Consider the following 17,046-nt stretch of genomic DNA (forward strand, 5'->3'; position numbering starts at 1 on the left):
CAAGACATTTTCAGTTGCTATAGAAGTCAAATAATACTGAAAACAGAAAAAACAGAAGACAAAGATCCTGGAGATTTTATGACTTGGTTGTATATTACCAAAATTGCTATATCAAAGTGATATCTTTCTGCAATGTTATCTTCTTGTGTGGTAGTACAACCTTAATTTCTACAACAATTCTATGAAAAGGAGAAACATTAATTGACCTTTTGAGATCAGTCCAAACATTTAAGATCTCAACAATGAATGACATTTAACTGTGTGACTTTCCCATTTGGCTTCTCATGACTTACAAAAGACTGAACCTATAAACTAGGTCTGAACTACAGACACTGTGACACATCAAAGCTTAAGCTTTTTTTCTAGGTTGTAGATGAAGGTCAGATATGCTTTTTTTTTTTCCACATTTTCATTGTCTCTTTTATGGTCCTAAAAATAAAACACTGCATAAAAAAGCCTTATGGCCATAATCTTGATATAAGGTCCATTTTGTTCTAATTAAAAGCCTCTCAGCTCTATAGCCATTAAAATAATTACTGAACTAACTTAAAGATTAAAAATAACCTATACAAAACATATCTTTGGTTTACTATCCACTGTTATTTAAGGTTCCACTTTTCACTTAAGAAAAGTTCAGTGTACTGAACCTGGAGTTTAGTTTTAAATTAGACTTAAAGAAGTGCAGTCATTTTCTTTTGAAGCTAATATGACCTGGATGACTAAGAGCCTACATAGAGATATCCCTAAGGAGTATTATAAAGCTAAAGAGCAGTTTTAAGTATTGATGGCATAAAAAATAAAAAAAAAAAAGATATACAGGTTACTTCATCGCCTTATCACTTTGATATAAACACACTGAGCTCTCTTCTATGTTTGGATCCTGAGCAGTTAAATTGTTGGCACAGCCACCTGACTCCACGGGCAGTTGGGTGGAGTGAGTCACTAGGTGGGATTTCACATTCCCCATTTACAGTGTCCCAGCATGTCTCCAACTGTCTGCACAAGTCACGCGTCAAGGAAGTCAAGGAAGTCAAGGAAGTCAAGGAATTCCCAGTTTAATGATACATGAGAAGATGCTTGAAGGCAGGATTTCTCAAACTCTAGTTGCCCATGGCTCTGTTTCTAGGTGCCCTTGATTCTTGCAACACTAGCAGCTACTAGAAAAGAATGGTTAAGTGAGACTGACTATAACTGACTGCAAAAGAAAAAAAAATATTAAGATTTTTGCTGCAGTAAAGAAATAATATATTTTCTTCTAGATGTTTCCTTTATGAAATGTATTTAATAATCTCAGCTAAAGAAACTACTTACCTGCAAAAAATAAATAGATAAACAAATAACTGATAAACAAAACTTTGTTCGAGTTTCCTGCAAACTGCTGATTATGTAGATATAAGGGAAACATAATAAAATACATAAAGGATGAATTTGGTCATATATGGACAATATGAAGTATGAGTACTGAAAACTGGACCTTTTTTATCATGTCAACATGCAGCAATTTTCTTTCATTATTATTCAAGGCTAAATTTGTATAAAATGCATAAAACATAACATCCACTCAGCCATTACATCATTAGTTACATCTTGCTAGAACTGAGTTTGGCTCATGTTGACACGATAGCATCACAGAGTTGGTGCAAATCCATGCAAATCTCCTATTCCACCACATCCTAAACCTGCTCTGCTGGATTGAGATATGGTGACTGTGGAAGCTATTTAAGTACAGTGAACTCATTGTCATGTTTAAGAAACCAGTTTGAAATCATTTAAGCTTTGTGACACGACAGCTGGCTAGAAGTAGCTTCCAAAAGATGTGTACACGGTGGCCATAAATGGCTGGATATGCTCAGTGACAATACTCAGCAAGGATGGGGTGTTTTTATACAATGTTCAATTGTTTGAAACACTCTGGCCATTCTCCTCTGACCTCTAGCATCAAAAGGCATTTTCACCTAGAAAACCGAAGGTCACTTTTCTCTTTTTTGAACCATTCTCTGTAAATAATTTCTGAAACACTCAGACCAGCGTGTCTGGTACCAACAATCGTGCCATATTCAAAGTCACTTCAGTCACCCTTTTTCCCCATTCTGATGCTTAGTTTGAACTTCACTTGGTTGTCTTGACCATTTCAACATACCTAAATGCACTGGCTTCCTGCTATGTGATTGGCTGATTAGATATTTCCATTAACAAGCAGTTGAACAGGTGTAACGAATGAAGTGTAATGAAGTGGCTGGTGAGTAGATGTAAGGCTTTTTAATACTAATGAAATCAGCTTTGATTATAATGACAGCATTAGTTAACAGTGACAGTCTTTCTTTGTACTTTAGCCACACAAGGATCGCACCTCTGATCTGATAATCAACAATCAAACATCGCCATGAGTTCAAAAACAAACCAGGACCCAAAAGCCTTCGGTAAGTATGAAAAATGTGATATTATATATTATATTATATATTTCTAGCTTCTATAAAAACAGCGACAGCTGCTGAGTCTAGCAAGTCTACCATGGGAAGTAAAGGGATGGAGGTTTAGGTTCCTTTATTTGTACCCGTAAGTAGGATTAACTATCATTCAGGATCAGACTTCTTAACTCTCGTTGACTTGCTAATGTGAAACATACAAATACAAACTATGAACAGCTATTCCCTAATAAAACAGAGCCAGATGAGACTGAAATCATTAATGGGCCAGCTTTGTAGTATACCAGTGTTTCACAGTTGACAAGCTCACTGTTCTTACAACATTTTGTAGGCTGCACATCCATCTGACCTACATCACACCTTGGGTGATCAGCTAATTCAGTTTAGATCATTCATCAAGCCTGGAGATAATAAAACCCCAGCTGGATTACTCAAGATAATTCTAAACTACAGACTGCAATAAATGTTTTCAAATATTACTGTTGTGCTGCAGTCGTTGCTGATTCTGCCTGTGGGTAGCTATAACAGAGAGCAGGCATTTCTGCTTCTATCCAGGATAAAAATGAACTGAGAAAACAAATGTTGCAAAAAAAAGACTCGGAGCACACTTTCTCTCATGGCAACTGCAGGCAAATCCACTAAAAAACTGGAGAATCGTGTAAATGATGTCTATCGTTATTTTATGCATATATTTATCTCTTTTGATGTTTAACATGGTGTCATTCTTCATTGTCACCTGTATCTGAACTGAACTGACCATTTTTGTGTTCGCTCCAATGCTATGCATTTACTGTTTAATGCAGAATTCCCTATGGTTATGACACATATTTAATTTTGGAAAAATTATATGAATAACAATTAGGATTAATAATTCTTTCTGCACTGCCGTACAGTCTGCTATTCTCACACTGAATAATTTGTGTTTGTGTGTGTGTGTGTGTGTGTGGGGGGGGGGGGGGGTGTCCACTGCCCAGGGCCTATGGCTCTATAATAACCCGTTTACATCACAGCTGGACTCCTATCTAGCTCTAAAGACATTTTAGGGATTATTAAATCAAAAAGGATGCCTCATAAATGAGATATTTTAGTTTTCTTCTTCACAAGGAGGATAATCTGCAGAGTCTACAGTATTGAAACAAACTGACATACACGTTCACTGTGATTTTACTTGTAAAGATGAAAATAAAATAATAAATGAATGGACATTATAAAAAGTAAGCATATGGTTTAGCTGGGTTTACAGCAGGAATATCTACTTTATACAGTCAACAAATTCTTACCGAATGTGTTCCTGCCAAGGTTCCTGCTGCCAAAAATCCAAAAAATTCTTCATGTAGTAATTGCTATGCAGAAAAAAAGCAAAAATGCTCTCCTGCTAGATTATGTCTAAATCAATGCTTCAGTAACAAGGTCATAAGAATCTTGCTTGTGTCCAGATGATATAAGCATGTGCATCAACCCCTTGACAGATTACACATACAGTTTGATGAATATTAAATAAATGCCCTCAAACTATGTTAAGGCCACAGAAAAAAAATATGCAGAGTAGACAATCTCAAAGTGACTCACAGAAGGCATGACCAAAGAAGTTATCCCTGGATACTCCATGTCTGATCAGATTTGTTTTTTAGTTTTGTTTTGTTTTTTTATTTCCTCCTCGCTGAATAAATCTGAATATGATTGGTATCTCCATATTTAACTCTGGTTTAATATAATATATTTCAAAAATATATTACAATGACGCTCAGACAGATTGGATTATATATGCTGAATTATGTTAATATAAATGTAGTAGTAAACACATACTAAATGTACAAGCCCCAGAGTACTTAATGCAGCTGAGCTGAACACCATGCATTTATCTAAAACCAGCAATAAGTTAAATAAACTTAGTGCTCTATAACATGTCTATATGATTGGAATTTTGGATAAGAGCAAAAAAACAAACAGAAAACCCTGAATAATATGCTATGTGTCTTTTTTGTTCTCACAAAGAACACAGTTAGTGTTCAATACAGTGACAGATCCTAAAACTTAGTTTTGATCTACTGACTTTACAACTCTATAATGACTTCTTAAATAGACACACTTACAACTTGTCCAAGACATAATTTTTATTGCAATTTTTTCAATAACAATTTCCCAGCATTTATGTTTTTCCGTGCATTCCTGCTGGTTTATGTCACTTTTTTGGTTAAAATAAAAAGAAATAAAAAGAAATGAAAAAGTATCATGCTGACAGGTTAAAACCGTCTAATTTTAAAATCAAAGTCCTCCAAAAATCTATACATAAATTAAGCATTTAACCAAAAAATTACATTAAATTAATACATTAAATTAATTAAACAACAAAAAAAATGTGTAGAATTTAATCCAAACTTCAGCTTAGTCAATAGAGTTTAACATATTTCAAGATCTTGCCATGACCTAGCTGTAACGTTAAGAAAAGTAAGGAAATGGTGACCTCTTGTGAAATTCCAGTGTGAAACTGCAACTGTTCTAAATAATATATACTCTGCAGACACATGCATTTGTAACATCTATGTTTTTCTGTTGGTAGCGGGCTTCCTGTTCATGTTTACATTCATAGCATCAACCAGCTATGCTGTTAAACACTAAACCTTCCCTTGACAGTGGCTATCAAGAAAAGGTCCAGGGTTCCTGGGGTTATGATCACTCAGACTGTGGAGCAACTGCCACCAGGGAAATCGACCCCCGACTTTACCCGCAAACCAATTGCTGTGACTGTCCAAGAAGGTAGAAAAACAACCATAGCCAGTGAAACCGACAATAACCATAGAGCATAATTATTAACACCTGCATCACTGTCATGATTTGATTATTTCAGGTAAAAAAACCTTTTTCAAAGCTATGGTTAGTGGAGAGCCAGCACCAACTGTGACATGGGGGCGTAATAAAGGTGAAATAGATGACCCAGAAAAGTACAAGACTAGATATGATGAAAGAGCTCGAGAACACATTCTTGAGGTAAGAACAAAATAAAAGGATTGGGCTAATGATCATTTGCCAACTTTAATTTTTCAAGCTAAACATTTTTGAAGTCATGAAATTCTTTTTTTGAATATTCATTAACAATTAAAACAACAGTTGTAACTCTAAGTGTACAATATGCATTTACTTTTAGATTGAGGTAAACTTGTAGTAATTGTAGGTGTCACGGGCCTGCAGCTGCAGACTGTGTGGCGAGAGGATAAGGACCCAAACGTGGACACTTGAAAACATGAGTGGGTTTAAACAAAAGGGGAGCCTTTTATTTAGGCTGAATGAAAATACAAATAGAAGTCAAACGAAAACTTAACCAAGACTTAACTAATAAACTAAACTTAGCGAACTAAAGCTAAACACTAAACACAGGGATTACGGAAAATGAGACCTGGACATGGAAACCTGGAACATGGAGCGTGAAATGCAGGCAACCTGACAGGGTACAAAGAAAAAACAGAGGGTGATTAAGGAGAGTGGAAACAGAAACATGGCTGGGAGAAATAGACATAACCACACAGGGGAAGCAACACTAAACACACTGAACACGGGACGAGAGACTGTCAAAATAAAATAGGAAACACACTAGGATGCAGACTGAGACACGCACTTGACACAGGAGGAAAGAACGCACATAGGAACAAGACGGACTGGGAAGATGAAGGGAGGAGACAACAAGAGGGAAACATGGAAGCGAGGAAGAGAGGGAGCGAGACCAAACACAGACACAACTGGGGGAAAATACACAGAAGACATGACAGACTGATAATAAACTCGAACTTAAAACATCTTCATAATGAAATAAAGAAGAAATAAATAAAGCAAAGGGTCATGAACCAAAAGGAAAACCCAAAAAGCTTGGTCACAGACCCCAAACCATGACATATGGTGCTAAAGCTCCATAACCAAGTTTACATTTTTTTGGGAGATAGACTCAGATATTGATTCCACTGTTGTCAAATATTTACATATTTCACGTGAGAATCATTTTTTGTCAGATAATCAACATCAATCCAGACCAAGCAGACACTTACAAGTGCTTTGCCACCAATGAATACGGAAAAGCTGTCTGCACCACCACTCTCAATGTCATTGCAGGTGAGCTTTATAGTTAACAATAAAAACTGAGTTAAACAACTTTACAATATACCACGTCTGGTAATTAATGACTTCTTGTTCTATTGTTGTTTTCATGCATGTATGAAGCCGGCTTCAAGAAGAAGAGCCAGGGAGGTAAGAAAGCATACTTTAACATGAACTGGTTTACTCTTTCTAATAGCGTCCAATCCACAAGTTTCTTTTTAGAATTACAGACTTTTAGCATATTTATTCTTTGCAAAATTTTACTTCGGTAGCAAAAATTTGTTTCTTTTTTATTGCAAAATAGTAAAATTTAAACAAAAAATTGACAGAGCCTTATAAGAATCCTTCACAATTAGATTTGGAAAAAAATACCACAAAGTGAAAAAAGTGTCCAGATGGCAGAATTTTATTTTAAATTTAAGTCAAAATGTCTTTCAGGAAGTCAGCAGGAACCACAGGATTTTAGATCAATGCTCAAGAAAACGTAAGTTCGCATCAAAGTCAAATTATTCAAAATGTGTTCTGCGTGTTGTAATGGCCTCCAATGCCCTTTTTTAGTGTTGTTGTCACTAGGAAAAAGCAACTCCCACCACAGAAAGAGGGAGAAATTGATCCTAAACTCTGGGAACTGCTTATAAGTGCACCAAAGAAAGATTATGAAAAAATCTGCTTGGAATTTGGGGTTACTGACTTTCGGTGGATGTTGAAGAGATTGAACCAGATGAAGAAGGAAAGGGCAGACGAACAGGCAAAGGTACTGTATAAATTAACAGTTACACATGAATTCTGGATTTTGTATCCTGAACCAACGTTACTGAGTTTAAACAAGGAAGAAGGTTGACTTGCATCTTGAGCTTTACTTTAAACCCCGGTAGTTCATCCTGCTAAAGTCTGCTTGGTTATTTTAAATGTTTCTGATTTAATTCCTTCCTTCCATTTTTTCAAAACGTGATTATTTAAGCAGTAAAGTTTAAAACAACACTTGCAAACACATACATTAGATAAAACTTGTTATCTTTCCTTTATAGGTTGTAGAGCAGCTGGAAAATGTGAAACAAATTGAAGTGAAACCAAACGGAAAAGCTGAATTTGGATTTGACATGCAGCTATGGGATCCCAATAGTGCAGTTAACTTATACAAGGTGAATTTAAAAGCATTCTAAAACAGCAAAAATAATAATAATTTTTAATTAAACTTGCTAAATAATAATTTAATAATGAAAATAAATACATAAATAATAATGTTACTACTTCTGTCTCAAAAGGATGGCGTAATGGTTCCTTATGCAGATGATGAAAATTCAAAACATAGCCTTAGGAAAAAAGGAACAAATTATATTTTTAGCATTAAAGACCCTCAGCCAGAAGATGCTGGATTTTACCAGGTTGATGTCGAAGAGGCAAATGTTCTTACAACTGACTTCAGAGGCAAGTGAAACTACTCTTAAAGTTTATAAAACAAATCAAGTACATTTATATTTTGGAAATGAGATCATCTTGGGTTTCAAAATCTACCTTTTTTCCTCTCTTAGTGCCTGCAGTGGAGTTTGTAGACAAGATTAAGGATGCTAAGGCTGTTGAAAGTGAGGACGCTGTATTTCAGTGCGTTTTGTCAACACCACTCAACAGAATTACTTGGTCAAGAGAAGACTCCTCACTTGAACATGGGGACAAATATGAGATCACTGTCTCAGAGGACAAACTAACTCACACATTAAGAGTAAAAGATTGTGAAATTGCAGATAAGGGAGCATATTATGCCATTGCTGGTATTGCTTCCAGCAGGGCCTCTCTCATGGTGGAAGGTGGGACATTTTTCTTTTTTGTACTCACAAAGCACAATAATAAATAAAAATGCAAATGGTGTAATACTAAGAAAAATAGTCTTGAATGTTTGATAGTCATGATATTATTGAACCTGTTTTGCTCATCATTTACATTTTAGTCAAACCTTTTGACTGAAATAACTGATTTGTTCTCTCTATGTGTGTCAACTGTAACTCAGAGGATCCACATGGTCGGAAAGGTCGCAAGGGAACCAAAACCATTGGACATGATAACCTGTCTAACCAAGGCTTGGACAAGGCAAAGATTTCAAAAGAGAAAGATGACTTGGAGGCAGTCGATCGAGCACTTGCTGAAAAGAAAGCTGCAGACACACTCGGAGATGCGAAAGATGGGGGTGATGGAAGAGATGGTTTAGGGGCTGGGGATGGTTCCAGTGGTAAAATTGGCGATGGTTCTGGTGACAGGGATGGTGATGGAACTGATGGAGATGATAAGAACCACTTAAGAAGCGAAGAAGATGATAAGGATACAAAAGATGATGCGAGTAAGAAGAAGCAATCACGAACTGGGCCTTTGGTTCCTGACACTGTCTTAGGTAAAACTCCTTACAACATGGTTTAAAGACTGAATAATGTATTCTCAGATTACAGATTATTATAATGTCAAAGCTTTAGCTCAGCTGTTCAGCTCAGCTATTCTCAAGGGTTAGCGTCTGCAAATACTTGTAACTTGGCAATATCAGCCCATTTTCAATCAGTGTTTCAGGATGAGGTTCGATCAGATATAACGTTTGAGGCTTAAGTATCATTTCTATTCCAGAGGGAGAAAATGGACAAAAGTGAATGTGGTTCAATTTTTAGTGAAAGATAATCATCATATATATTTCCCAATCCCATCTGCTGTCCACAAGAAAGTGCATACTGTAATGATAAGGATTTTTAAATTAAAGTGTGCGCTTATGTGCTTTCAGTTTTATCTCTATTGTAATTTGCTACTGATGTGTCATTTTAAAAATAATCAAAACATAATTTGTTATATAACGTGATTATTTTTTACATTTTGCATTTTTTACATGTAGATCGAGGTGTTCAATTTATCAGTGGGCTATCAGATACGAATGCCAATATTGGAGAACGGGTGGAGATGTCTTGCAAACTAAGCAGTGAGACGTCAGAGGGGCGCTGGTACAAAAATGGGAAACTGGTAAGTCAAAGGAGTAAAACAGGAGTGTAACAAATTGCCACAATTCACTGTATATGAAATTACTATAACTACGACTTTGTTCTTTTTCTACAAATAACTAACATTTTATATAGTTAATCACTGTTTATTTACTTATTTGTCTAGCTAACAAATGAAGATGGGGTAACAATTATCAAAGATGGAGCCTTTCACAGGCTGATAGTTGATTGCTGTAAAAAAGATGATGCAGCTGTGTACCGCTTTGAAGCTGAAGGACGTAAATCAGAAGCAACACTTAATATTCAAGGTCAGAATAAAATGAGTAACATGGCTGTAGCACGGCAAAACATATCAAATAATTAGTGCTGTCAGTGTTAATCTCGTTAAAATGACGTTAACACCAAAAGCGCATTAACACGGCAAATCTCTGTTAGCGAGTTACCGCTAACAGAGGGGGGCTGCACAGTGTCAACGCGGTTATGGCGTTGACGACATTTTAACAAGATTAACACCGACAGCACTACAAATAATATAATAACACTTTTAAAAAAAGTTCTCAATGTTTAAATAAAACACTTTTTCCCGTCTCTCCTATACTAAAGATCCACCAAAAATGGACCCTGATGCACTAGGAAATTTCACAAAGCCAGTCATTATAAAGGCAGGCGAAAATGCTGAATGGAAGCTGCCATTCTCAGGCCAAGCACCAATGACTATACAGTGGTACAAGAATGACGATGAGCTGCTGCCAGCCCTCAATGTGAAGATTGAAACGTCTGATTCTGAGAGTCAACTACGCCTTATTAAGTGTCAAAGAAAAGACAGTGGAGAGGTGAAAATCAAAATAAAAAATGAATTTGGTACAACAGAGGCAATATCCAAACTTATTGTACTGGGTGAGTTTTCCTCAGATATAATCTGGCAGTTTCTGTGATAACAGCCGAGGACATGTTAGACATAAACAGGCTGTGGAAAAATAATGTTTTCTACTTGAGCGTACAAGTGGTATACTGGCAAATGTTTCACAAAAAAGCCCTATTAATAAATAAATAAAGGCTTTTATCGCCACTGAAATGATAATGCTTTTAATTTTCCGGAGATGAATACAGCAATTAGTGGAGTATGTTTAGGAAATTATGACTTTGTAATAGCAAAAATTACAGACATTAGCTTAATTGTTACATATTATCTGGCATAATGACCTGTTCTAAGTTGGTTCTCTATTATCTTTACAGTTTGTTTGCTTATGTTGTGCTTTATTTACTTTATAAATTAAGTAAATAAAGCACAAATTATATTGTTCGTAGTGCTGTGAATAGTGAATAATTTAGTTGGTAGCTGGTTTGAGGCCCATCCCCATGCAAGAATGGAGATATTGCTTTAAGAGCAGAGCCTGTCTACAGAGAAACCTGTGCAATTATTCACTACAGTCTAATTACCATAATGCATGAATTCCAGCATGGCCAACAGAAGTGTACTGGATTGAGGCTTTCAACATGAAAATATCCATTTATTATCTTAAAAGACTGCTTGTAAAATGACCGTGCGTAAAATAAAGGCCTGTTGCCTTAAGCAACTTAAGTACATTTTAAAAAATGCCCTGGTTGCTATTTGAACAAAAACGGTATGGCAAAATGTAGAATGTGCAAAGATAAATGCCTCTGACGCATTTCTTGTCATGTTGTCAACAGACAAACCAACCCCTCCACAAGGGCCTGTGGACATTATGGAAAGTGCTGTGACATCTGTTGAATTCAAATGGAAACCACCAAAAGACAATGGCGGATGTCCGATTGCAAACTACATCATAGAGCGACAACAAGTAGGGCGAAATAAATGGACAAGTCTTGGTGAGATACCCGGCAACAGCCCAAGTTTCAAAGATTCAGATGTGGACCCTGGAAGGAGATACTGCTACCGGATCAGAGCAAAGACTGCAGAAGGTATCAGTGACTACCTGCAGACAGAGGACATACCAGCTGGTGTATTACGTAAGTTTTCAGTTAATGCCTTCTTCTTCATTACTTTTTCTTTGTTCAGTTTAGAAGGAAGTATTACAAGGCATGTCTTTTTAGTATCCAGGTGGAAACACTTTGTTTATTGCAGTAAAACCCTGACTAGCCGCTAATAAAATGTTTTGGGAGAAGTTAAAAGAAATCCATAAAGAATATATACAAAGCTATGTTAAATATATTAAAACACTGTCTCTGAATTTATGTGTCTAATAAATACCCTTCCATTTACACATTCTTTAGTTTTCAGCCACCTGCTAATTATGGATGACGGAAATAATAAAAGTAATGTTGAGAAACATGGCATGGCAACATTGATTAATTAACTCACTTTCACTTTCATTTTTCTCTGTCATATATCCCCCGCAGGTTATCCTGGACCACCAGCTGTACCCAAAGTGGTCAGTGCCTTTAAAGACTGCATTAATCTGGCATGGAGTCCTCCATGTGACACTGGAGGAACCAAAATAGTGGGATACAATTTGGAAAAGAACAAGAAAGGCACCAATTACTGGAGCCTTGTAAATCAAAAGGGGCCAATTATAGGTATACAACTTAAATGCTGAGGTGCAGGACATTTAGCTCAAGAGTAAAAATAAATGCTTGTGATGTACCTGCACACATCAGTGCAGATTTGTATTGATATAATTGCTCCTTCCATTGTCTATAGATACAAAGTATGCAGTTAAAGACGTATTTGAAGGAGCAGCATATGAATTTAGAGTGTCAGCTGTCAACCTGTCTGGTGCTGGAGATCCCAGCATTCCATGTGACACAGTTATTGCAAGAGATCCAATGAGTAAGTTAATCACACAGACTTATGTTTTACTGTATTTGGGGGGATTTTTCAGTCATGAAAGTCATTCTTTAAAGTAAATATAATTCTCTCTGTCGTGTAATATAAAAGCTTCACTCTCACCTTACTGTTATTGCAGAACCCCCAGGCAAAGTCACAGACCTTAAATTAACATCTTCCAATTACACGACATTTTCGCTGGCTTGGACTAAACCTAAGGAAGTGCAAGGGGTAGAAGATGAAGCCCAAGGGTATTATGTGGAGATCAGACCAATAGAGAGCCTTGAATGGACCCGCTGTAATACCACCCCAATTACTCTAACATCCTACACTGTGCTTGGCCTTAAGGCAATGGCCACATACTGGGTGAGAGTAATTGCCACCAATTATGGAGGTGATGGAGAACCTCAGAGCTTTGATAATTATATCATTGCTATGCCTCCTCCTGGTAAGAAATGCAGTTTTTATAGTTTGGTTATTGGTTATTTCTAAAATGAGATATATTTATATTTATTTTTCACAAAATGCCAAAGAAAATATGCAGTTTTTCTTCTAATACAACACACCTACAGAGAGGAACAATTGTCTCGAAAAAGCTTACAGCTGTCAAAAAATAATGTTTGTGTGCTATACACCCATTTAATATCTGTAGATATACGAGACGGCGGGTGAGAATTGTTGTGACAAGACAGGTTATGACTGAAAACACATCTGATAGGATTATAAAGCCCAGCATGGACAAAAAAACTGCACTTCAAATGCATCATATCACCAAGCATAGCAATTTAAATCTGTAGTTCAAACTCAAAGAAGAATTGTAAAAGAAAAACTAATGAGTGCATTTAACATCTTATTAATTGTTAGTTTTATTCTCACTACTAGTACAGGATTTCTGTGTAGTTGAATTATGACTAAAAACGGGAGGTCTAACAATGGAATTAAGGTTAATTATACCCTTTGTGTCAACTATACACAGAGCATGTCCTCACAATACAGTACAGAGAGATTCAAAATACAGAACTCCCTCAGCAGCTTTATGAATTACAAATTTAATTGTATTGTATTCTAAATCTATCCCTCACAGTCAAACCAAAGTTTAAAGACCGCAACATGAAGACCTTTGTGGTGGTGAAATCTGGAAACACTGTTCGCCTCAACATCAACTTTGAGGTATTATTCCACAGGCTTTTACTCTGTTCACTGTGTGAGAATCTAATCAATGCTGTTAGTTAATATAGCAATATATTAATTTGACTCCTATGCTGTCATCTACAGGCGTCTCCCATGCCTGAAATATTTTGGTTAAAGGATGGTATTCCAGTACCAAAGCATGTAACCATTACCAACTCTGATAAAGGATCTCAACTCTTAATTCCTACATCTGAGAGGACGGACACTGGCATTTATACCATTACTGTCAAGAACATGGTTGGCCAGGAAAGCTTCAATGTTGAAATCAGAGTTACAGGTAACTGTCCAAGAGCCATAGCAATGGTTTGTCATTGTTAGGCTAAATAAGACCATATAGTAAAACTATGAAATCTACTTATCCTGTAAGTTGGCTGGAAACAGTTGCATGGTAATTGCAGTACAGAATAATAACTTAATTTGGTGACCTGGATTCTATTTGTATTCATACTACCATGGAAACATATGTTTTAGCAAATACAATGTGATTAAAGTAGGAACAGAATACATGTATTTATAACTTAATGTACCACATAGGTTGTACTACTTTAAGATCACATTAAAGGTATGCAACACTGTAGATAAGGGAATGCTTAAAGCCATAATCCTGTGACTGTAACAAAATACTCCAGTCCAATTTTCTCTCTGCCTTTTACTTTGCCTATTTCAAGAAATCCCTTTTTCCCCAAGCTACGCTTATTGCTGCAGCTAGCTGTACCTGTGTTAGGAGTTTTACTTGAATGAAAATCGTTCTAATTCAAAGCCTATCCGGTAACCTAGCCCTGCTATATCAGTAAACAGTATTTTTAAATCTCTAAATTTTTCTCCAGATGATCCTAAACCTCCAGGTCCAGTGGAGCTGGAACAGAATATCCCAGGAACAGTGACACTGTCCTGGACTCCCTCTCCAGATGAGAAAAGGGATGACAGGCTGCACTACATGGTATCAAAGAGGGACTCCTTCAAACGGACTTGGAGAACAGTGGCAGACAACCTCTTTAACAACAAATTCACAGTTGTCAACATTTTACCTGGACGGCAGTATCACTTCAGGGTGTTTGCTAAAAATGACATGGGCCTTTCTCCACCTTCCGAGTCCCCTGCGTTTGAAACCAAAAAGGAAAAAGGTTTGTTTCAAGTTTAATCATGAAAACAATACAAAACTCGCAATCATTTTGCAAACTGGCAAACTAAATCACTGTTCCTAAGCTAAGCTAGGTTCTCAAGAAAGTGATGATTTCTTTAAACAGTAAACTATTAGATTTCCCTGACGTTCATTCATTGTTAGACTGGGGCTTGAGCCACAAATGTATAAAAATATTAATCAGATCAGTCAATTAAGAAACTAAATAAGCCCTTTTCTGTATTCAATACAAAATAGCAAAGAAAGAAACAGGGGTCTCTGAGTGAGCGAGAATAAAATATGCACAGGCAGCCAATAACAGACGGCAAAACTGACAGTAAGAAAGTGGATGATAGCTATAAATATGGACTCATCTGTGAGCTTAAATGTGTCTGCTCATTACCCATGGTTATTAAAGATAAATGCATAACACACATTTATCACAACCTTTACTTCAATCTAAGAAATCAGATTTGAAATCAACATAATGTTTAAATGTCACTAATTAATACTAACCATCCCTTATCATAAGTGTCCCAGTCTCCCCTACTTAATTATTATTTTTGTTAAAATATAATTACTTTTTGTAATTCTTTGTTTCAGAAAAGTTCCAAGTAAACAGGCCAGAGATAAAACACCGGATCTTCGATTCTCCTCCCTCATTTATTGTTCCCCTGAAGAGGCGTACAGCCCCACAAGGTTATGAATGCTACATGAGCTGTGCCATTAAGGGTGATCCAGCTCCACGTGTTACGTGGTACTGGAACAATATCAGCCTCAACACAAACACCAACTACCACATCACAAATGTATGTGGAGTCTGCTCCTTGCTTATATTGAGAGTGGGACCCAAAGACAACGGGGAATACAAAGTTGCCATACAGAACAAACTGGGCACTGCGGAATCATCAATGACGCTGAATGTCAGAGGTATTCACAAGGTTTAACAATCATAAAGTTTTTACTAATTTGATTGCCTGTTGTAACATTTGAGTTTGCAGTATGTAGATTAAATAACCTTAGAGCAATATTGCTTTTTTTGCAGAGTGAAGACAAGCCACAGCTCCTGGGAAGAAGCTGAACAAACACCTATGTGGAAATAATATAACCAATAAATAAAATGTAATGGAAAATGTGGTCATTTTTGTTTAAATGGTAGATGTTGCAAAAATAGTTTAAAAATTGCTCTTTTTTAAAATTCTGGAAAGGGATCCAAAGCATTTTGAAAGAAAGACAGTTTGAACATTTCAACACAAATGTTTAGTGCCATTGCTAGTATCTTAAGATTACATTTATTTATTTTCCGCAAATCACAAAATATCCAGGTTAACTGTGTACTGCAACTAGTATGAATTATGATGAAACAGCTCTCTCTTGAGGTGAATGTGCAGTGTGACACCTGAATGCTACAATAACAGAGTTAAAGACAGTCACATCAGATGGCAGAGAGATGGAAATATTTCCAGGTACAGAAAACATGAAGTAAGATGGAAATGCAGTCTTTTATATGTTTAAAATCAAAAGGCTTTAGTATTAATATATTAGTGTTTGAACTGCAGCAAAATGTTACAAGTCAAGCTCTTTCCTCTTTTATTGACCATGTAAATGTGTAGTTTCAAACATTCCTCAAAATCATATTTTGTAGTAATTTAGTGGTAATTAAGCTATTTAGGCTTATGACTTATAGGTAGATCTATGTTTACAAATAGAAGCGATATCAGGGAAAACATATGTTGCTGTAGCTCAGGAGGTAGAGCAGGTCATCTACTAATTGGAAGGTTGGTGGCATGCCAAATATCCTTGAGCAAGATCCTAATTCCAAGTTGATCTCTGATGCATCCATTGGAGTATGAATGTGTGTGAAGGTTAGAAAGAAAGCACTCAAGTAGAAAAAGGCATAGAAAAAAAGTGTCTGTGTGAATGAGGCAAGTTGTATAATGCACTTTGAGTGCTCCAGCAGAGTAAAAAAAGTGCTATTAAGTGAATTTAGTTCACAGAAGACACCCAACTCTGGTTAATTCCCTTTGCTGTTTCTACTGTGAAGTAAAAATCATACCGGCCGCAACAAGAAGCAGCTTCCACCTGTTGGAGAAACTAGTGTGGTGAATGCTAGTGTTGGTCCTTTGTACCTTTACAGTCAGGCCTCTGAGAAGAGGGATGTATGTGTAACATCAGCACAATCTTAAGAAACTGTCTTTACAACAACAATACCTCCAGCAGGTGATGGAGATCACAGAAGCACAAATTATCTAACTTTATCGCCTCTAATCAACCGGACTCTTAATTAACATTAAGTACTTATATAGTTACTTATTTCATTTAGCGCTATCCTTCGGAAGTTGCATTAAAACACACACACGCATGCACGTCATATACACGAGTTTAAAAACAAGGCACCAAGATATAAATAAAATAATGGAAGCATTGCAGTTTCACTTCATAGAT

At 36.4% G+C, this 17,046-nt stretch overlaps 1 protein-coding gene and 1 long non-coding RNA gene across 2 annotated transcripts in view; one reads left to right on the plus strand and one right to left on the minus strand.

Annotated features, from left to right (window-relative positions):
- Window positions 1–17,046, minus strand: part of LOC120718097 — a 121,301-nt gene that overhangs the window by 103,812 nt on the left and 443 nt on the right. The window contains exon 2 of the long non-coding RNA XR_005692372.1: window positions 14,510–14,578. This is a non-coding gene — a long non-coding RNA (uncharacterized LOC120718097). The remainder of the gene's footprint in view (window positions 1–14,509; window positions 14,579–17,046) is intronic.
- LOC120718092 (immunoglobulin-like and fibronectin type III domain-containing protein 1) lies at window positions 2,334–15,800 on the plus strand. The gene is made up of 23 exons (XM_040006428.1): window positions 2,334–2,420; window positions 5,061–5,183; window positions 5,275–5,414; window positions 6,428–6,527; window positions 6,636–6,662; window positions 6,951–6,996; window positions 7,071–7,266; window positions 7,541–7,654; window positions 7,778–7,940; window positions 8,045–8,317; window positions 8,518–8,895; window positions 9,379–9,503; window positions 9,648–9,789; window positions 10,085–10,378; window positions 11,174–11,473; window positions 11,864–12,040; window positions 12,165–12,293; window positions 12,430–12,738; window positions 13,375–13,460; window positions 13,566–13,758; window positions 14,309–14,605; window positions 15,205–15,531; window positions 15,647–15,800. The coding sequence occupies exons 1-23, from the start codon at window positions 2,384–2,386 to the stop codon at window positions 15,649–15,651; spliced, it is 3,981 nt and encodes a 1,326-aa protein (XP_039862362.1). The 5' UTR covers window positions 2,334–2,383; the 3' UTR covers window positions 15,652–15,800.

Source organism: Simochromis diagramma, unplaced genomic scaffold (genome assembly GCF_900408965.1).
Source record: "Simochromis diagramma unplaced genomic scaffold, fSimDia1.1 OVJJ01000320.1, whole genome shotgun sequence".
NCBI lineage: Eukaryota > Metazoa > Chordata > Actinopteri > Cichliformes > Cichlidae > Simochromis > Simochromis diagramma.